This window comes from Leptonotus elevatus, chromosome 2 (assembly GCF_054856555.1).
Source record: "Leptonotus elevatus isolate MCC_2025b chromosome 2, RoL_Lele_1.0, whole genome shotgun sequence".
NCBI lineage: Eukaryota > Metazoa > Chordata > Actinopteri > Syngnathiformes > Syngnathidae > Leptonotus > Leptonotus elevatus.
In genome coordinates, this window is record NC_141240.1 from 20,355,299 (window position 1) to 20,376,785 (window position 21,487).

At 41.8% G+C, this 21,487-nt stretch overlaps 2 protein-coding genes across 4 annotated transcripts in view; one reads left to right on the forward strand and one right to left on the reverse strand.

Annotated features, from left to right (window-relative positions):
- Window positions 1-6,408, forward strand: part of vps16 (VPS16 core subunit of CORVET and HOPS complexes) — a 19,698-nt gene extending 13,290 nt beyond the window's left edge. For both annotated transcript variants that reach the window (XM_086067262.1, XM_086067261.1), the window contains exons 9-24: window positions 311-400; window positions 494-665; window positions 755-886; window positions 1,308-1,435; window positions 2,732-2,767; window positions 2,834-2,942; window positions 3,036-3,170; window positions 3,271-3,379; window positions 4,367-4,464; window positions 4,556-4,660; window positions 4,743-4,820; window positions 4,893-4,979; window positions 5,061-5,143; window positions 5,237-5,333; window positions 5,405-5,508; window positions 5,596-6,408. In XM_086067262.1, coding sequence (XP_085923388.1) covers window positions 311-400; window positions 494-665; window positions 755-886; window positions 1,308-1,435; window positions 2,732-2,767; window positions 2,834-2,942; window positions 3,036-3,170; window positions 3,271-3,379; window positions 4,367-4,464; window positions 4,556-4,660; window positions 4,743-4,820; window positions 4,893-4,979; window positions 5,061-5,143; window positions 5,237-5,333; window positions 5,405-5,508; window positions 5,596-5,737 — 1,705 coding nt within the window. In that variant the 3' untranslated portion in view covers window positions 5,738-6,408. The remainder of the gene's footprint in view (window positions 1-310; window positions 401-493; window positions 666-754; window positions 887-1,307; window positions 1,436-2,731; window positions 2,768-2,833; window positions 2,943-3,035; window positions 3,171-3,270; window positions 3,380-4,366; window positions 4,465-4,555; window positions 4,661-4,742; window positions 4,821-4,892; window positions 4,980-5,060; window positions 5,144-5,236; window positions 5,334-5,404; window positions 5,509-5,595) is intronic.
- Window positions 6,409-7,796: 1,388 nt separating this feature from the next.
- fmnl2b (formin-like 2b) lies at window positions 7,797-21,003 on the reverse strand. Of its 2 annotated transcripts, none has more exons than XM_086069062.1 (28): window positions 20,364-21,003; window positions 20,095-20,178; window positions 19,938-20,018; window positions 19,181-19,257; window positions 19,026-19,109; window positions 18,779-18,919; window positions 18,586-18,712; window positions 18,420-18,496; window positions 18,233-18,326; window positions 18,083-18,157; window positions 17,898-18,008; window positions 17,632-17,781; window positions 17,458-17,559; window positions 17,113-17,333; window positions 16,912-17,015; window positions 15,633-15,821; window positions 15,372-15,392; window positions 15,012-15,136; window positions 14,740-14,942; window positions 13,035-13,269; window positions 12,891-12,959; window positions 12,743-12,823; window positions 12,426-12,555; window positions 11,293-11,453; window positions 10,055-10,156; window positions 9,894-9,992; window positions 9,641-9,761; window positions 7,797-8,962 (listed from the first exon to the last, which is right to left on the reverse strand). In XM_086069062.1, the coding sequence occupies exons 1-28, from the start codon at window positions 20,478-20,480 to the stop codon at window positions 8,874-8,876; spliced, it is 3,270 nt and encodes a 1,089-aa protein (XP_085925188.1). In that variant the 5' UTR covers window positions 20,481-21,003; the 3' UTR covers window positions 7,797-8,873. The 2 variants fall into 2 exon arrangements, with proteins under 2 accessions (XP_085925188.1, XP_085925187.1); XM_086069061.1 differs by having other exon boundaries at window positions 18,586-18,715.
- Window positions 21,004-21,487: the final 484 nt, after the last annotated feature.

Sequence of the window (21,487 nt, forward strand, 5' to 3'; positions counted from 1 at the left end):
TAATAATGCATATGTATAGAAGATAATAAAATTATGTATATTCACTCAATTGAATTTATGTCTAACCTTAGTGGATTAACAAAAAAATATATAAATACATTTAACGCGATTATTTGATGGACTAATCGATAGGGTAATCCCTTTTACAAAGATTCAGTATTGACAGCACTAACTCTAGTGTTTATACATGTGAAACCAGTTAGTAGCAGGTTATTTTTGAAAGGTTATTCCTGTGTTCATATAAAAGTGCACATTTGTCTTCCTCATTGGTCAACGTGTTTTGTAATTGTGTGCCTGTTTGTATGTGCAGGTGCCGCAGACCAAAATCCCAACAACCGTCAGTGGTGCTGCTGTGGGACCACCTCCTCCTGGTGGCCGGAGTGTGCAACGACATCATCCAGTATCCTCAATAGCTGAGACTGAGCACTATAAACAAAATCCCACTCTTCTTTATCCGTGTTCTCAGAGGGTTTTATCCTTGACTGCACTGAACATTCCCACTAGAAAGTCGTTGCGTTTGTGTTGGTGAGCAGGATGGCGTTAGAGTCATCGGTTCAACCAATCAGGAGCTGCTGCAGGAAGTTCCTCTCGTCTGTCAGGACATCTTCAAAATCGCTTCCATGGCACCCGGAGCGTTGCTGCTGGAGGCCCACCGCGAGTATGAGGTAGTGTTGTATGTTTCCCTCACCGCTGGCTTATTAATCCAAAAGTAACATCCTTGCATGTGTTGTGTTGTGTGCATGTGTGAGTCTAGAAGTCCAGTCAAAAGGCTGATGAGTACCTGCGGGAAATCAAGGAGCAAGGCATGCTGGGAGAGGCGGTTAGACAGTGCGTGGAGGCGGCAGGACATGAATATGACTCCAACACACAAAAGTCTCTACTCCGGGTGACAACTCATACTATATATAGGCTTTTTCACCATGACGTCATATAGGTAGTACATCTGATTAATCGGCCGATATTACCTCTTTTAAAGCTGGCACCAAAAAAAAAAATCAGCTTATTTTTTTTTTTTTTTCAAACATGAGACCAAAAAATCTGCCAAAAAATGGCAATTTTTCTCTCTCTGTTGTAAAGTTAAACAAACGCTAAATGTCAACGCTATGCTTTTACTGTTGTGTTAAGTGACCAAAAAAAAGAAGTTTCTTTATTCATTATATATATGTTTAGATTGATCTGTTATCATTTCTGTATTTCATTCTGCCAAACAACCAAATCAACATTGGCGTAAAAAAAAATATATATATCCATATTCGGTCGGGCCTGTTTTCATTCTAATGTGTTTTTTGTGTCCGTGCACTCACCAGGCGGCATCCTTCGGTAAATGTTTCCTGACAGACTTCAGTCCAGAGCACTTTGTGTCCACCTGTCGAGAGCTACGCGTCTTGAATGCCGTCAGAGAGTGCAGTGTGGGTCTGCCGCTCACGCACACGCAGTATCCTTACGCTCACAGTGGCGGTCTTGGTTTGAACGCTGTGCGAGACCCCCCTTTTTGGAGGCTCATAAACTTTAGTTTTTGTTTCCCAGCATGCTGGCTTTCTTTTATGTCAATTAAGGATTTGATTGTTTTGTATCTTTTTTAGAGAGTGCGAGTCCACTAGGGAAATCAAATTCCCCATACAAACGCCAATGAGTGACGTACAGGAGTGTGGAACTGCCACTGTGGAGTAAACATTTTTGACTGGCAAATGCATTCTAACATATTTGTAAAAAAAAAAAAAAAAAAAAAGGAAACCTATTGGCAAGCACGTTTGAACATATTTAAATATGTTTGTACATTTTTGCGAATACGTTTAAATGTATTTTACATAATAATAAATCATCAAAATTATGAATAAAAAATGTTTACTCACTTAATTTTCCATCATATTGGTATAATGTAGGCCAAATGCTAATTTAAAATGATAATAATAGTTTTTAGCATTATGGGAAAAACTGCTAAGTTTTTAGCTTTTAGCCTTCAAGTACATTTGAATGTACTTTCAAATAAGTTGAAACTTAAGTATTTTAAAATAAGTTTAAACATATTTGCAAGTATGTTCGAATGGACTTGTAGGCTAAATGCTAAAAACTTAGCAGTTTTTTCCATAATGCTAAAAATGTTTGAAGAATGCAAATTTTTTTTTGCATTTGGCCTACATTATACCAAATAAGTTTGAAAATTAAGTAAGTAAACATTGTTTGTTCATAATTTCGCTGATTGTTATTATGTATATGCTATTGACTTGCGCAAGCTAATACCCATAGGAACCATGCACTAAAGCCATAATAACAAATCATCACAATTACAAATAAACAATTTTTACGTTGTTTTTTTTTTTGTGTAACGTAGGCCAAATTCAAAAAAAAAAAATGCTTTCCCCCCCACACTTTACAGGTTGTTGTTTTTAACTTACGTATGCGCATGTCAATACCCCGTGGCATTACAAGTTTTTAGCATTTAGCCTGCTAAAAAATGTACTAAAAAAACAACTTTCTAATGTACTTGTACGTAATTGCCAGTCAAAAATGTTTACTCCAAATTGGCAATTCCACGCTTCTATAAGTGTTGTGTTTACACACAACAGGACGCTTCCATAATTGTTGTGTTATTATCAGTACATGTTAGGAAACTAGCAAATGTTTTCATTTTAGGGCCGCACATTTATGTGCTTGCCAGAAACCGCCACTGCACACTCGGCAACATACGCACGCATATATTCTTCATGATTTCCTTGACATTTGATAAAAGATTCAAACAGATGACCCTGCAGGTGCTGATTGACAGGTAAAGTCAACTTGACTTCCATCTCGGCGTTTTCGTCAACATGACTACAATTTTGTGTACGTGTAGGTTGGTGTACCGTCAATTGTATCAGTTGGCCATAGAAATCTGCCGTTACCTGAAGATTCCAGATTATCAGGGAGTCAGCAAGGTTCTCAAACATTGGGCTGCATGTAAAGTAAGTTGACTCCTCACTTCTTTGCATCATACAGTGCTATCTTTTAACCGATGGAACTGTCTTGTATGTTTGTCTCGATGTGCGCGTGCCCAGGTCCAGCAGAAGGAACTGTCGGATGAGGCCATAGCCAGAGCTGTGTGCCTGAAGGTGGGAGATTCACTGGGTGTGTCGTACTCGCACATCGCTGCTAAAGCTTATGAGTGTGGACGAACAGAGCTCGCCATTAAGGTAGAAATACTCATCTCCGTTTTTGGTTACTTTGCATGTTTGGCTGTTATTCTTAGACTCGTACATAGTTTGGTGTCTGATTTGTTTGCGTGCGTCGCAGCTGTTGGACTCGGAGGCCCGGTCGGGGGAGCAAGTTCCTCTTCTACTGAAGATGAAGAGGAGTCAGCTTGCTCTCAGTAAAGCCGTAGAGAGCGGAGACACGGACTTGGGTATGTCGAACAGCCGTGTCCACCTGCCAAATATGGAACAGTTGAGATGGCGGACCTTAAAGCTATGTAGTTATGTGGTCGTAATTATTCACTCTAAAAATGGTTGGGTCAGAAATAACCCAAATTGGGTGAAATATGGGCTTTTTCAGTTATTAAACAAATTCAATGAATACAATCATTTAAAAAAATTAATCCACAAAACAACTTTTTTTTGTTTTTTGTGCTTGTTTTGCGGGTTATTCATTTGACCAAATTTTTTGGGTTAATTTAATATCCCAACTGAATTTGGTCAAAAATAAACTGACCCAACTTTTTGAGTTATTTAATCCAAAACGTTTGGTCAAATTAAATAATAACCCACAAAGCAACCCAATTTGTTGTTGTTTTTCTGGGTTGATATTCTATTTGACCCAACTTTTTGGGTAAATTGAATAACCCAAATGAATTGTGTGAAAAATGAACCGACTCAACTCTGATTTATTTAGCCCAAAAAGTTGGGTAAAATTAAATTAATAACCTACAAAGCAACCCAATTTGTTGTTGTTGTTGTTTTCTGGGTTGATATTTTATTTGACCCAACTTTTTGAGTAAATTGAATAACCCAAATGAATTGTGTGAAAAATGAACCGACCCAACTGATTTATTTAGCCCAAAAAGTTGGGTTAAATTAATAACCCAAAAAGCAACCCAATTTTTGGGTTATTTTGTGGGTTATTCATTTGACCCATTGTTTCATTTTGGATTAATCGAAAAACCCAAAAGTTGAGTTGGTCCCTTTTTGACCCAATTTGGGTTATTTTTGACCCAACTGTTTTTTGAGTGTTATGTTTAGTTTGACGGTAAGCTCCAGTTGGGAGTGGAAATTAACATCTTGAAGTCTCTTGTGATTGGCAGACCACAAGTTCAAAAATAAATGTAAACCTTTTGTGGGAGGAATCAATTTCTTCCAACCTGTTGACTGAAATTTTGTGTGTACACGTGTGTCAGTTTACATGGTTGTTGATCACCTGAAGAACGAGATGAATAGAGGAGATTTCTTCATGACTCTAAGAAACCAGCCTGTCGCTCTCAGTCTCTACAGACAAGTGAGAACTTTTCCTCCTCATCTTCATTCTTGGGATTTTCCTCTCGTCATGCGACTCCGGGGTCGTTCAACTTGTGCGTCTCGTGTTTTAGTTTTGTAAACTGCAGGAACAAGAAACTCTGCGGGATCTTTATAATCAGGATGACGACCATCAGGAGCTGGCCAACTATTATGTTGCCAGTAGTTACAGGGAGAAGGTCTGACCTGCAGATATATATTTTTATTATAAACACTTATTCTATTGTCACTAAAACTGACATGTTTGATTTGTGTGCGTAGAGGTTAGACAGCCGTCTGTCTCACCTGCAAAGTGCCGTGGACGAATACAACAAAGCTAAAAATGAGTTTGCTTCTAAGGTAAGAACAAGCTGACGAAACGATGACGATACCAAATCACCGTTGACGATGAACCACCGTTTATTTTTGCAGGCCACCGAAGATGAGATGCGTCTCCTCCGTTTCCAAAAGAAACTCGATGATGAGAAGGGGGCGGGGCTTCTGGGTTTGTCACTGCAGGTATATCAAAGTTTGGAGCAACTGAGGCCGTCTGCGTAGAAATGAAGTGATATTATTCCTGTGATGTCACTTCCTGTGCAGGCAACCATGGAGACGTTGCTTATGTTGGGACTTTATAAGCAGACGGATCAACTTTACAGAGACTTCAAAGTACCTGACAAGAGGTATGTCGAGGAAGTGATTCTGTTGTGCTGTTTATTTAACTCGGGGTGCCAAACAATTCAATGAACTCAAATTCTGTCTGTTTACCCGTCCAGGTATTGGTGGTTGAAACTGAAATCTTTAGCAGAGAAAGAGGAATGGGAAGAGTTGGAGAAGTTCTCAAAGAGTAAAAAGTCTCCCATAGGTTATCTGGTAGGTGGAAGTGGACCCCAATCGTCCTTGTAACTTTTTAAAAATTAACTTTTGTTTTGTGTCCTCCTCAGGCCTTTGTAGATGTCTGCATCAAGAAAAATAACAAGTATGAGGCAAAGAAGTACGTTTCCAGAGTGACGCCTGATCAAAAGGTGAAAGCTCACCTGTGCGTCGGGTAAGATGTCGCTGCAAGTCCCTTCCCTATGACCACAGGTGTTGTTAATTGTTTGCTCAAAAAGGGAAACTCTTCTCTTCTTCTCAGGGACCTCGAAGGGGCCGCAGACGTAGCGATTGAACGCCGGAACGAAGCCGAAATTTCAGCGGTCCTCGCAAGATGCTCCACCTCGGATCGCTTGTTGACCGAAAGGTTAAATCGAGCCAAATTGTCCACTGCCAAAAAGTGATCTTACAGTCAGTTCCTATGCAGTTTTAATTATATTGTTATAATTGGTCTAAATAACCCCATTAATGCATTGCCAGGCAAAGGTTAGATTTGCGTCCTTGAAAGTTATGAAATATTACGGATGCAGAATCCTGAGTGTCAAACTCAAGGCTCGGCGGCTGGTCAGATTTGTTCTTTTCAGTTTGGCAGAAAATGTGTAACCGAAATTGCAATTTGTCTGACTGTGGTGACATAGTACAAACAAATTGTTTCCTCATCAAATCCCTTCTTAACGTCAATTGAACAGTACTGCCTACCTATTTGCTTGCCATAATTATATCTCATGTCAAATTTGTTTTAAACATACACAATCATCTGATATACAATTGTGCACGTTATACTGTATGTAACTAGATGACACAGATGGTTTTTAGTCATAACGGAAAGAAATGATAATAAAGTAGTAGTTGACTTTCTATTTGCATAATTTGTTCGAGCAAGTTTTAGTCGGAAGCGCTACAGGATGTAACCCGCACATTTTGCCAGGCTTGGGACTGACACTGGAGAACTCATCATGATAATAAAGCATATAACTGGCTGTCACAATGTCAAATTAGTTCATGTTTAATGCCTGTAATGCTCAAGTCCTCTGTGAATAATGTATATGATAAAAGAAAAGTGTCTGTTTGATCATGCTGGTTGTCATTATTGCATGAGGTCAGATTTAGTGAATGCTCCTTGATGCGCTTTTAAGACAATTAAGATCCTACCTACTCAACTTGGCGAGGACGGTTACCTTACCAATAATTTCAATCAGCTTTGACAAGAGCACATATTATGGCAGCGTATTTTAATGTAGTGACTGATTTCCAACAACTGTGTCGTAAGAAATTATCCTATTTCCCTTAATTAGTCTATAAATGATTTAATATCTATTACACAAATGTATTGTTATTCATTATGTCATATATATATATACAAAATCACTATTTCTGTGTATGCATGTTTCCAGAATTAGCACACAATTTGTGTCCCACCATCCCTTTGAAATTTAAATGAACCCATCTGCAAAATATAGAACCGTTAACTTGTGTAAATGATAGTTTTCCTAAGACAAAATAGCTGTAGTAAGTGATCCATAACTATTATTTGAAATGCCAAATAGCTCTTGATCACCCCCTAAAATGGCTTATTTTACTCTTCATTTTGATGACCAATTGACATGGATACTGAAATAGATATGAATATTTGACCCCAACCCCCATCCCCCCACCCCCCCGGGACATATGGCACTATTACAACATTTTGTTTTATCGCTGATATTTTAAATGCAGTAATATTATTTTTTGCAAAATGTGTCTCAACATACATGCCTGTTAATAAATAATTTCTACTAGCCATCTATAAGCAGGGATGGGAAACGAGGGGGTACTTGGAGGGATTAAAAACTAATAATTTACAACACCTCCCCCAAAAAAAATCTGGTAAAAAAATTTGTTTTTGTTGTTTTTTAAAATATGTGGCCGTAGACATGGAGGAAACAAATCCAGGGACAACTGAAAAGAAAAGATTAAAGACAAAAAAAACAAAAAACATATATATATATATATATATATCGAAGGGGGGAAAAGTCATGAATATGCAAATTTTTGGGTGCCGAATTATGAAGTTGTAATATCACTTCACCACTAGATAGCAGACATGCATTTACACTGGGTCTTATACTGCCCTGTACCACAACGTAAGTAGGCCTAATAAAAAAATTGCACATTAACAAAGTAAGTACCTCAATAATGTTGACATTTTGAATGAGTTCATTTTTGTGAAAATATGTTCAAAATGAATTTTTGCACTTAATATTGGTTTGCTGTTCAGCAGTTTTGTGGCATCCTTTAATTGTAATTTTTATGCGAGAGACCCCACTGGGGGGGGGGGGGGTCCTAGTATGTGGTTATTTTGTTGTTTGCTTCAAACCCTTGTTGTTGGGTTAGGATCATCTATTATACGCACATTGAGAAATGTATTATGAAAAATGAAATGCATATATGAATCAAATAATGGAGGATATTTTAATCAACGTGTTTTATTTATTTACACCAAATATAGACTCAACCACAGTAACAACAACAAAAACTGGAGAACCTACAAAATGTAGAAAACTTTGTGCTCTTTTGTGTTCATGTTTTGAATGGAAAGACGAAAAAGGGCAACATTGGGGTCTCTGATGGTTAAGAAACAAGCAGGCGGGAATCGGGTTGGTCTGAATGGGGGTTGTTGGAGGCTGCGGGGTGGCCTCCTTGGCCAAACCAAGAACCTGTTTGCATGTTTTGTGCCAGGTGAGTCAGAAAAGTTCCCGCCACAAGTCTCGCCTTTTCTCAGCCAAGAACGAAGCATTCGTTGCGGGATGTCTTTGTCGACGAGTCGGTTGATCATCTGGCCTACATTGGAGCGGAAAACTGGTCGTTTGGATTTGAAATGAACTTTTCTGACCCACATCGTAAGTGCAAGCAAGCAGAGCAGCCAGCTCGTAAGACTTGAGGTGACGAAACAGAGGATTGTTCATGATTCAATTACAATAAATTACAGATCTTTTTTTTCTTTCTTTTTTTTACGTTTGTTAACTGGATTTCATTTAATGAAACCTGAAGTGAAATTTGGTCGGTAATAGTTTAAATACAGTACAAACCAATAATAGAACCCTGTACGTGATCCACTTAACAAACCTCCTGAGTCCAACCAAAACTTTTACTACCACACTCATATATACTTGTCCAAAATTTGCTGGGACACATTTGGGGTCCGCAAGATGTCAGCATGTGCTTTTCGCTGCGCCACTCCATCAAAAATAATTGCGCAACCGCTCGTCTTCAGTTTATGAATATCTGCCAGAGACAGAAATCCGGTGCTTTGTTGATTGAGCAGCATACACGAGTGGATGAAGTCTCCACAATGTAATTTGTACAAGGAATCGGCTCCTCAGAAAGTCCGGTGTTCCAAAAAGAGTTTCAAGACTGGAGCGCAACATCTCGCTGACTGAACAATTGGATCGCATAGATAGCATGACGTCGTCGTGTTCCTCAATTAGAAATGTTCAAAGTGCTTGTTGTTGCCATTAATTCAAGGTGGGCGAGGCAACGTAGAGGATCTTCTTTGCCGTTTCAGAAGTGTTCTTCGGGGTGGGCGGGGTCGCAGAAGAATCGAGAGCTCCGTTTGGCCGACCGGGCTGTGAAGGGGCCCGTTTTCAGAGCTGAGGGGGGAATGGCCGTTAAAATAGCAAAGAAGACTGGATGGTTGGTGGATGGAGGGCCTTATTCTATGGTATTTATCTCTTTTTCTTTCTTTGCTGCATAACGTTTTTGACTCAGCATTTCGTCTTTTTTATTTACAGGTTGTAAATCAGCCTCAAAAGTCAATTTATTTATATATTTTCATTATCTTATATTGTTACTGTAGCACAGTCTTTCTAAAGTCAGCAGAGAGTTGCAACTTCTTCAATTGAAAAGTAATTCTTCTCCATGGTCAAAAGAGTGTTTTTGTTTTTTGTTGCTACATTAGATAAACCGATAAACGCTTCTGTGTTACATGAAATTACTCCATTGTCCAACAATCCACAAGTATGTATTCTAGTAAAATAAATAAATTAATTAAATTACGAAAATGTTCAAGTTTTGTCTAAAGTGTAACCCAATTAAACCAATTTCTTTTGGGTTGGTTTCCAAGAGCCAAACATGGCAAAAAAAATAGAGCCAAACTGTAGAATTTAGTCTGAACTTGACATTATTGTTGTAGTTTAAGAGCTAGTTTAGTCAATTACATACGCAGACAAAAATGTCCAGCGTAAAGCCCTGAGGGTTAAAGACGCACTCGAGTCTCCTAATTCCTCATGGCGTTCACCTGTGATGTCATGAGGTCAGAGGTCATTTACCTGTGATGATGTCCTCAATGGCGCCGTCCTTGCCCTCGTAAACATGGCGGCTGTCCTTTCCTTGTCGTCGCCTCAGCTCTGTCAGAAGCTCCTGCTGCTGCCGTTTGCCCTTGTGAGGCGACTGCGGGGAAAGGCAAGACGATGAAACGCTTCCAAAGCGGGCCCACTGTCACAAGGTCAAATTCAAACACCCCCACCGCGCCCCCATCGTCGTGACATGTCTTGTCCGCCTATCAGAGATCTTGGTCCTAACCTTGGTCTCTTCATCCTGCTGCTGCTGCTCCTCCTGTTCCAGTTTCTCCAGCATCATCTGCTCCTGACGCCGTCGCTGTTCGTTCTCCTCCTCAGCCAGCTGAACACACGCGCGGGTTAGCACGGCTCACAAAGACCACGCGACTTGTTGGGGTCACTCACCCGGTACGCTTTGATGAAACGAACAAAGATGGGGAAGAAGACGGACGGCGGCATTGTCTTGGAGCTCTCCCCAAAAAATTTCACCACATCTTCAAAGGCGTCCTTCAGAGAGTTCAAACGAACACGATGACCGTCAAGGTTTTGCATTGATGTGATTGGAAGACAGCCGAGGCACATCATTTTAGGAAACATCCCACAGATGGCCAAAAACGTATATACAGCCACGCCTTGAAATATGAGACCCGAGTCATGAGTTGTTTCACATGCGGCAGGAGTTTTTGTGTTGATTTGAATATTCTTTCACTGATACTGTTAAATCATTCACTGCCATTGACGGCTATAGACGTCAAAATTTCATTTGAACTATTTCTATGAGTTTCTTCCACTTTTGTTAACAAGAGTATGAAAACCTAGATTTTTTTATTGTACATATAGAACAGATATAACATTTGTGAATAATCGTGAGTTAATTATTGAAGTCATGCGATTAATTACAATAAAAAAAGAATTATCGTCTGACACCCCAAATTTTTTAATATTTTCCTTTCTTTTTTAATTAGAGGCATCAGACGATTACATTTTTTAATTGTAATTAATCACATAACTTCACTAGTTAATCAGAAATTTTATATCTGCTCTAAATGTACAAGACAGTTTTTTTCTAGGTTTTCATACTCTTCTTAACAAAAGTGGGGAAAAAAGGTGAAACTAATTTTAAATTTTTGACATCTAACATCGTCAATGGCAGTGGATGAGTTAAGGGTTCCAAATTAGGGTTACAGTTTTAAATTAGGGTTTCCAACAGGTTATGGTTTCCAATTAGAGTTTCAAACTGGCACAAGTAACGCTTAAGACTTGAAAAATGATAACATGATAAAATGATGTCCAATGCACTGTAACACTTAAAAATTAGGGGTTTTCAAAGTAGGGTTTCAAAATAAAAGGGACATTTAAAGTAAACGCAAAAACAAATTGAGATTCTGTGTGAAAAAGTAACACTGACACAAATTAACATCCAAATGTTAATTTAGGAGAGGTCTTGGTTTCAAACTAGAATTAGGGATTCAAAGTAGTGTTTAAAACTAGGGTTAAGGGTTTCAAAGAGCAGTTAGTATTTGAAAATGGGGTTTCAAAGCAGGATTTTAAATTATGGGTTAAATTAGGGTTTGGGTTTCAAAGAAGGGTTTCAACCCTGGGTTTAGGGTTTCAAACTAGGGTTAGGGTATGTGTGTGTTTACCTGAGCAATGCGTGCATCCTCTAGAAGTTTGTTGAGTCGCGATTCATGCCGGCTGATGAAATCTTTCAAGGTGGCGTTGTGCTGCACGCTGAATTCACGCCAGGTGAGTTCCATCCCTCGCTGCAGATCCTTTACGTCGCATAACACGTTCTCCAGACTCACTGGAACACACACACGCAGGGTTGGGAGAGTTTACTTTTAAAATGTAATCCATTCCAGTTACAAGTTACCTGCTAAAAAATGTAATAAGTAATGTAATCCAAGTATCATATTAAAGTAATTAAGTAATGTAACTGGATTACTTTTGGATTACTCCAATATTGAGTATGCTCATGAAGACAAAATACAAATAAATATCACCACAATATATATTCTATACAATGTGATAGGGACCCGGGCAGCCTACAAATAGCAAAAATCCACGCGTAATTAAAAAGCATGTAGGCTATTGATTGATTGAAGGCCATATGCTGTTTTCGAACTGTCACCGAAAGCAACCACACCTCATGGATGGATGGATGGATGATAGATGGATAGATGGATAGATAGTCATCCAATGAGGATTTTATCCCAGTCACAAGTTTAGCCGTGTATATGTTGTGTATGATGTTTAAATAGTAAATTGGTGGGAGGAAGATTTGTTTGGAAGGTGTAACTCACATTATGGTTGTAGGCTATAGCTAGAAGCTAGCAAGAAGCTACAGCGCGTAGCATGCCGCTGGACTCTTAGCTCAAACTTTCGCTCCGAGTAAATTCCAGTGAATACCGGTCGCCATTTCCTCCTCCCTTCCGTGAATCTTTTTCAAACTGCCCGCGTGTGGAGGACACGACTCGTCAGTTCGTTCGTTTCCACCTCCCCGACATGTAGCAACGGTCCCACTCGCGTGGGCGTGTACGCGCTCTCTCTAGCTCTGTCCTCTCTCTCTCTCTCATCATAGAAATTGTAATCTCTCGAAGTAATCCCCATTTTTAATAAATGTACCTGTAATCTGATTACACTAAAGGAATAGTTTAAAAAAAATTGCATTCTGATTACGTAACGGCGGTACATGTATTCCATTACTCCCCAAGCCTGCACACGTATGTTTTTGGTCGCATATGATGCAATGCTGGGGCAAGAGTCCACCTCTAACCTGCAGCCGCCTTGTCCACGTAGTGAAGTTCGTTGTAGAAGAGCGCCGCTGTGGCATATTTCTCTCTGACCACGTTGCTGATGTAGTGCAGCAACGTTTGTGTTCTGTCAGTTGACTTGGTCTCCAGGAGCTGAAAGTACGGCAACCGGCAACAGTCACGTCAGGTCGGGCGAAGTCAGCAGTTTTACGACTTCACTTGACTTTGGACTTGAACTACATGACTTGACTAATTTGTCTGTTTAAAAGTGTGCCTGTTGTTTTGTGTATCAAAGTTAGTCAGCCAACCCTGTGCGAGTGTGTGTGTGTGTGTGTGTTACCAGGTCTAAGCTCTGTAGTTTGAAGCCGTACACAGCACCTCTCTTACTGCTGTTCATGTAATTCCCAAGGGCTAAGATGATCTGCAAAAACAAAAGGACAATGAGTGAAAATGACAAGGACAGTGGTGAGCGCACAAAATAAACTGACCTCGAGTATCTTTTTCAGTTTTTGAGATGATTTTATGGAAACGGACGCCGCAATCATGGCGTGGAGTTGCTGCAAGGAAACGTGAGCTCGTTAGAAAAGATGTCACACCAGGCGCTTCTACGTTCCCACGCACGTGCGACCCACCGGTGTTAACAGCTGTACGTTGTCGCTGAAGTTTCCCATGAAGGTCATGATGGACATGCGCTGGTTGAGTCTTTCAATGCGACTGAACTGGATCATGAAGCTGTCTTCGTCACTCAGCGCCTCCAAAGGTTTTCGGTCTCTCTCGTACTGACGGAGAAGCTTGACCTCAGCTTCGGTCGGCAGGAAACGCATCAGACACTCCACAAAGTCCACCCGAATTGTTCGCAGGTCAAACCTAAGCAAGCACAATGAGCAGTGGCACTGTACTTAAAGGGATACTTGAGCCATTTTCTGCAGTAAAACGTTTGTATTTTGTCCAGAATGAATTGGATAATATCATTATTTTTCAAATACAATTAATACTTTTAAAAATAAAAGTATCCACTTGCTGCCGACTGAAGATGACATCACCTGTGCTGAGGAAGTAGGTAATGACCTCACCTGTTTTCTGGGTTTGGTCAGCAAACTGAGCCATGATTGGTCGTTACCTATTTCCTCAGCACAGGTGATGTCATCTTCAGTCGACAATAAGTGAATTTTTTTTTTTAAATGTATGTTTAATGTAAAGTTATCACATTAATTATAGACAACATATTATCTTCTCACTGTAGAAAATAGCTCAATGAGTCAACTATCCCTTAGAAAACACATTTTGCCACCTGCTGTCTACTGAAGATGACATCATGCGTGTTGAGGAGGAAACATGTAGCGACCAATCATGGCTCAACTTGCTAATGTCACATGACCAAACCTAGAAAAGAGATGAGCCGTGATTGGTTACATGTTTCCTAAGCACCTGTGATGTCATTTTCAGTTGACAGCACGCAGCAAAATGTGTTTTTACAGGTGTTAATCGTGCATGAAAAATAATGTTATCAAATTAATTATAGACAAAATATGAACTTTTTACGGCTGAAAATGGTTAAATTCAAGTGCATTCCTTTAAGTATATTTTTCAGGTTCTTTACCCAGATGTTGAGTAAAAGTTTTTTCTTTTACTCTACATTTGAAAAGAGGCTTATTAATTATGCCCACCCCCCATCTTCCATGTTTTAAACCTCAACTTAAAAACCTTGTCAAGGGAATTCATTGATTTGATTTTAAAAATATTATACGTGTTTGAAGATAATTTCTTCGTAATCAAATAAAGTGTATTTGCATATCCACTACAGTAGGTGGAAGTGGCCCACTCATTGACAGACAGTGAGCAAGGAGTATAAAAATAAAAATAAATAAAAAAATCGATAAGCACTCAGTTAACTCAATAGTTATGCCTTCACCCTTAAAATGCCTCTACCCTTCTATTATCCATTGGCTGCTTTAGAGTGCCTCGTTGTCAGTGGTGAGCACACACGTCACGCAGAGAAAAGTGCAATAGTGAGGGGAATTTTGACTACTTTAGAGTGCCTCGTTGTCCCGGCATGGAAAAAGCCCTGTGACGAACTGGAGGAACATATTTCAGCCACTGGAGTTGTAGTTATGTGGACGCATATGAAAGATGCTCGATGAAGTAGTATCCATTTTCGAGGTGCTGTTTGATTGACAGTTGAGTGGGGCGTAATTTCCGCACATTCACGTTTGAGGATTACGGCTTGATCTTTCAAAGTTTTAAAACCTTAATTTATATACTTGGTGATGTTTTTAATCATTCAATTTGGACAGGTATGTACTGGGACTTAAAGTACGGAGTAGTTTTGTCTCCTACGTGTGGATGGCACGGCAGATGACCTCTGGACCCTGACCCGCTTTTCTCAATGTAATGGCCAAGTTCTTGGCTCGGTTGGCATCTAGCAAAGAGACTCTGGATGGAGCTTTCTGGGGAAGTTTCTGCCTGGACAGCGTTAAGTCCATCGCTGGACCCTGAGCTTTTGTTTTGAAGAGTTCCTCAAAGCCCTCCACATCCAGATCCTGAACACAAACAAACTGGTAACAGCTGGATCCACGTTTACTGACACGACAGGTTGGTTGAACGGCTACCTGCAGGATGGCTTCATCGTCGATGTCATTAAAGACCGTGCCGTTGATTTGACTCGGCTTCAGGGCGACCCAGTTCAAAACTGGCATCCGGAACTTGGTCTGGATCGGTTTCTTTATCTTCACCGCTGCGCAAGTGAGCAAACGGATCGGTCAGGGTAACGCACATTGTACGTCGCGATTCTTTGTAAACAAGGTTTGGTGGTTCACGGACAACGTGTTGATTAGCTATGGTAAGATGGACGGGTGATTGGTGGAGGTGGATGACGGATAAAAGGGTCACACATGGACGATGGAGAGATGATTGACAGGTGACTGACAAGTGACGATTGCTTTAAATATGTGCGTAGCCATTAAACATACAGAATAACTTGAGTGGTCCCTCTGACAGCAGAATAAAAGAAAACAAACTTGTTAGTGACAATCAGTGAAGTAAGCACCACCTAAAACGATTCACAGCTCTCCAATTACCACCACCGTGAGCAACATTACGATGCAATTTCATTCCTAATAGATACAAGATAAGTGCAACTAACATTATAAACTGTTTGCAATTCAACACCGTGCTTAAATGTAGGACATTTTAAAAACGATACCTAAAGGAATGACTCCATTTAAATTCACCTGCCAGCCCAGAGTTGAAGATGACAGTGGGCGCACATCCTGAACCCGGAAGCGGGGGGGCCACTGGCGGAGGAGGAGGCGGCATCGGCAGGGTCGAGGAGAGCTCGCTGGTCCGACACGGAGGGGGAGGAGGCGGGGGAGGTGGCGGAGGAGCAGGCGGTGGAGAGGCAGGGTACAATCCGTTGGACACTTGAAAGAAGGAGAAGAAGACAATCCAGTGTTATTGCATGTTGGACAGGAAGCTCTTGGGAGTTTTTTAAAAAAAATAATAATTTTTACTCCAATTAGCAGAGGAGTGAGACGACTTGAAGTCGTCAATTTTGAAACTTGAGACTTGCTTGCATGACTGCACAAATCTTGCCTGTTTATGTGTGGAAATCAGCATTATTCAGGTAGATGTTTTTGAAAGCAACATTTTTTTTTTTAATTAAAAAAAATTAATTAGTGCATTGAAATCCCACATCCCCATGTTTGCAGTTCGGGTATTATATAACTGTATTAACATTAATATGCTGCATATTTTTTTTTCTTCACTGTTGTTTTTGTGCTTGGGCCAAAGCCATGTCTAACATGAAAGTATTCCTTTGGTGTCATCTGGTGGCATATTGGGGAGTAACTTCATTTAGTCAGGTCAGGAGTTCTAAAGTCCACAAAATCATTTTGTCTGGTAATTTACCGAACAATTAATCCAAACTAATCAGGAGAAGCTTCAACATAAAACAAGATAATGACCCAAAACACACCGCCAACACAACAAAGGACTTCACCAAGGGAAAAATGGAAGGTCTTAGATTCAAAAGGTCAATCAACTGATCTTAACCCAATAGAGCATACATCTTACCTCCTGAAGAAGAGACTGAAGGGAGAAACCTCCAGAATTAAATAAGAATTTAAAGAGGCTACAGCAAAGGCCTGGAAAAATATTTCAAAGCAAGACTGCAACAGTCGAGTGAAGTCAACGCGTCATTGCATTACAAGTACGGGTTATGCCACCAAATATTCAATGTTATTCACTTTAAGTTAATTAAATAATCAATGTAAATATTCATCTTTTTATCTGAAACCCAAACATCGTCAGCATACAACAAAAACAAAGGACGTGGTCTTGCTGTTCCAATGACTGAATGTTGTGAAACCTTGCTTGAAATTTATTAGAGACTACACTTCTTTTTTTCACACTAAACTGGGACTTGCTTGAAACTTGACGGCTAAGACATGAGACTTATTTCTGACTTATTCCCACCTCTGGTAATTAGTTTTTATTGGCGTTCACAATTACCTGAGCCTGGCATTGGTGGCGGGGGAGGCGGCGGGGGTGGGGCTGGCATATCTGAAGCACCGCCCATTCCTGGTCCCATGTTATGATAGGCCACTGTCTCTGGGCTGGATCATTGAAATAATAATAATAATAATAATAATAATTGTCTTTAATGTTTTTGTGTTACATGTAAACATGAACAGGAAGTTTTGAATACACTACCTGGGCGAGAGAGTGGCGCAAGGAGGAGGCGAGGGAGAGGCAGAATTGGCCACACCCCCATCGCCTTCTCCTCTTTGGGGCTGAGGAGCTCCGGGACCTCCTGCCTGTTGGGCCTCCTGGGCCTGTCGCTCCAGACGACTCTGACGGCGAATGGTCTGGTCCTTCTCCCGAACAATCCGCCTCAGTGTGTGCACTTGCGTGTTGGCGCTGGCGTACACGTCCTGCGCAACACAAAAACAGTGCTAGCGTAAAATGCTAGTTTTGCTAGTTTTGCTAGTTGTACATGTTCAAAAAGCGAAACAAAGAAGCTTTTTTGGGGGGGGGTTATCAATGAACATTACTGACCCGGATTTGGTCCAACTCTTTGTTTGTTTGCATGAGCTGTTTTTCCAGTTCCACAATCTTCAGCATTGCTTCATTTTCTACGTCCAACAGACGCTCCGACATCTGCGCAGAGAGTCACGTGTGTAGGAAATAAGTCGTCTGTGTTGCCATTATGTCTGGTCAGCCTTTTCTTACGGTACTCAGGTTCTCTTCCAGCTCTTCCACTCGTTCCAGAGCTGCAGTTTTAGTCTCTGCGTCTTCCAGCAGCGTCCCCACGTCAAACACATTGTCCAGGTATGCCTGGATTTGCACCTGCAACCTGTCACTCTCCGTGTGCTTCAGCCTCTGGCAGACGGCAGACAGGCACGAGGGTAATGATTCCGATTTGCTAGGTCAGATTATGTGACGGATGCCGACGGTGAGATTTCCTCAAGTGAGGCGCACGTTTTGCGAAACGTTACCTCGAGGTGGTCGTCCAGGTTGAGTTTGGTGAAGTCATACTGCAGATGGACTCGGAAGTTCATGTCTTCCACTGAGTGGACCACAATGTTGATGAACTGCATGCACGCCACCTGACGGACAATAACGAGAAGAAGAGGTGAGCAAAACAGCCAAGACGGAGGGTCGTCGCGGTTGTCGATCTTACCAAGAAGTCGATATTGTCGTCTTCATTTTTGAAATGTTCCATCAACTTTTCAAAGCGCATGGACTCTGAGCACACCTGGAAAAGATCAACCGACCAATCAACTCGAGAAGTAACGAAGGACCTAAAGTCATTTTGACGTCACGTGTTTACAGTTTTGAAGTTGTCAAAAGCCGACAAGATGATCTCATGTCCTCCTCGGACCAAACACACAGCCGCCAACAACTCCAACACCAGAGCCTTCGTCCTGAACGGGAAACATAAGTTTCAAGTTCCTCTTTTATGATGTTTATAATGTTTATAGTGAATGATTTGAGATGTTCTGATGTGCGCTAGCAACCTTGCGTTCCTGTTGTTGAGGCTCAGAGCAATTTCGTTGACTCCATGCGGATGAGACATGACCATGTTGAAACCGTACTGAGTAGGAGGTCAGAAGGACGCACGTATGATTTCCACGCTTGCCACAACTCATCATCATGATTTGAAACCGCATATTTTTGTCCCACCTGGTAGTTCATGATAGCTCGTAGACACATGATGCACACATGGACGTCGTCTTTCTTGCAGACCAGTCGGGAATTTTTTAGAGTGCGGCTACTGGGCAGCGTGTTGGAACGCGTTACCAAGGTGGAACTACTAACGAAAGAAAACCCGATCAGACATCTGACCTGCAAAGTGTTCTCTTTTGCTGTTTGTTACCTGATGGAGTGCCGCGCTGTTCTGGGTGCAGACGATGGGGACGGGAGACTGCAGTCGCCATGGAGATCCTCTATGGACCGACTCCATGGAGAGTCGATTGAAGCCGCGTCTCCTCCAGATTCTGACTGCTCGCCGTCAAACCTGCACAGGGAAAGTTGTGAACAGACACATCTGTCACTTTTCCACCCCGCCATGGAAAAAAAACACGGTAGGATGCAATTAGTAGATGACAAATCTCCAGACTTACGTGACAGCATACTGAGCGAAGGACAAATACTCAACCAGGACATCCAGCCCTCGGTTCTCCTCGTTTAGAAACTCTCGAACCCACCTGCACACAAATGGACGCGTCAGATATATACGGTACAGACAGTCGGGAGTTATAAAGCAACGGTCGGGTACCCGATGTGGTTTGTGCGAAGAGAAATCTCAAGTTCTCGGAGTGTCTGAGTCGACTCCTGGACCCTCCTCCTGAACTTCTGTACGCACAAAGACAAAAACAAAACAAAGGTAAGATTCACAATGTTCTTAGCTTGATCTTATATCCGATGACTGCTCCGCTGACTAATACCAAAAACGCTTCCTTCGGACTTAATGAATGTCATAGCAGCAAGTGAAGCGGTGTTCGGACTCGACACGCTTTTGTCGTTGTCTTGGACTCCTTGGCATTTGACGGACTTGTCTTGGACTCACAAAATATTTGTATTGCCAGGTCCACTGCAAACAAATCTTGGTTCAGGGTCTTGCTCAAGGGCACTTTGACATGGTCACCGACTCACCAGGGTGATGATCGAACCCACAATCTCACGGATGTGAGATGACCATTTTACCACTAAGCCATGCCGCCCCATGCTGACGGGAGTGACACCATTTTTCCTAATTTTGTGGTGGTGAAAATAGCATTTGTCTGTATTAAAGTTTACTCTTGATCTCTTCCGGGCTTGGACTCGGACCTTGTGGACTCGGACTTGACTTGGTCTCAGACCTTTTGACTCTGATTAGGTGGACTTATGAACAGGATAAGCGGCATCGAAAATGGATTGATAGATGTCTATCAATGTGTTCAGTTCAACTGATGTCTTTTCGTTACCACCAATCAATCATATAACAGCAAGCAGTTGTTCCGCTATTGAGATTTGACATCTTTTTCCCATCTCACCTTGCGTGTGACAGCCGGATCGAGGAATCCTCGCAGCTTTTGGATGTACGTGTGCGGCGGGTTTTTCACCTGGAACCTCTCCTACACCCCCAACATGATCATTTATGTGAAATGGCAAAGAAATGTCTTCAAAGTCAACTTTATGAAGAGCTCCTACCTGGTCACAGATGAGCTCCCACTTCTTCTCATTGTCATAGGAACGCAACAAACGCACCTTGTCTGGAGGCAGGTTCATGGAATTCTGAAAGAGAATTTTTACTTTGCATTTCCAAACGTTTGGTGACATCATCTTCCGTGGTTGTTTCCTTTCCAGGTCTGAGAGCTTGATTCGGCACCTGTCTTGCACCCCCCCCCTCGACGCCAGTAGCCTACATCAAGCTCCACCTCCAACATGTGTGTGATTTCTTTCCATATTTGTGTATTTACCAGTGCGATGGAGAACCTCTCCTCGAGCTCGGCGGCGTCGGGCATCGGGAGTCGGACCGGCGCGGCTCTGGACCGGATGACGGCCAACTGGCTCTCCATGCTCTCCGCGTTCCCCATCACAGACACACTTTGCACACGCTTCGAGCCAAACACACCCACCACACACACACACACACACAGCGCTCAGCACACGCACGGCAGCAGGAACATGTGGTCGGCCATAGCACACGAACGCGACTGGAGGTGATGAAGGCCGTGGGTCTGTCCCTCCTCCCGTCTGTCCCTCTTCCGTCCTTCTGTCTCCCTTTCCGTCCGCCAGTCAGTCTCCTCCGGTGTGCCTGTCTCTCTTCCCGTCTGTCTGTCTCTCCTCAGATGGTGATATGGTCCCAGTTGAGCACCTCACCGCTGTCTCACTCTTTGTCTCCCGCCTGCCACCGATGGTGATGCTGTCGATCCCGGTGATGCTGAGCAGTGTTTGGTTTGCCTATATAATGTGTGTGTGTGTGTGTGTGTGTGAGCGCGTGTTGCAGATCAGCCGGTTAATCCTCCCCCCTCTCCTCCCCCACATGAAGAACGAGAGTAGTCGCCGCCTCCTCTTTGTCTATGTCTCTCCACCGCTCGCCGTCTTTGTGTAGTTGCTGGCTCAACCCTCCCTCCCTCCCTCGCTCCTCCGCATCCTCAGACAATGAGGCCTCTGCTGCAATAAGCACCGCCCCCTAGCATGCTGACGCGCACACATCCCGTTCATTTTTAAAGCTTTTATTGGCTGTGTCTTGGCAGCACAAAGTAGAAAGTAGAGGTGGATGTGTTTTTATGAAGACATATATTCCTCTATTCCTACCTCAAAATATTCAACTCATTCATCTCCAGAACTACTCCCGAATTTTAAACGTAAATTATATTTTACACGTTTATCCATCGATTTACTTCTTACACTCAACATTACAAGTCATCGCATATCATTTCAGTTCGGCTTTTTCAGCATTCACACAGAAATTGCATTCATTAGTTTTAGCATGTTTTATTGACAGTCTCTTGGCCATAAAAATCAAGAAGAACAAGATTGGAATAGAAAAAAAAAAAGAAGTCTAGAAATGTAATCCTATGAATGTTTTAAACCTGAG

Bases quoted from the DNA above. Each gene is read 5' to 3' on its own strand.
- fmnl2b (XM_086069061.1), bottom strand. From the start codon at position 20,480: ATGGGGAACGCGGAGAGCATGGAGAGCCAGTTGGCCGTCATCCGGTCC. The intron at 18,327-18,419 runs GTTGCTAGCGCA...TTTCCCGTTCAG, and splicing joins CTCAACAACAGGAACGCAAG to GACGAAGGCTCTGGTGTTGG. The intron at 9,762-9,893 runs GTTAGGACCAAG...CTTTCCCCGCAG, and splicing joins AGCAGGATGAAGAGACCAAG to TCGCCTCACAAGGGCAAACG.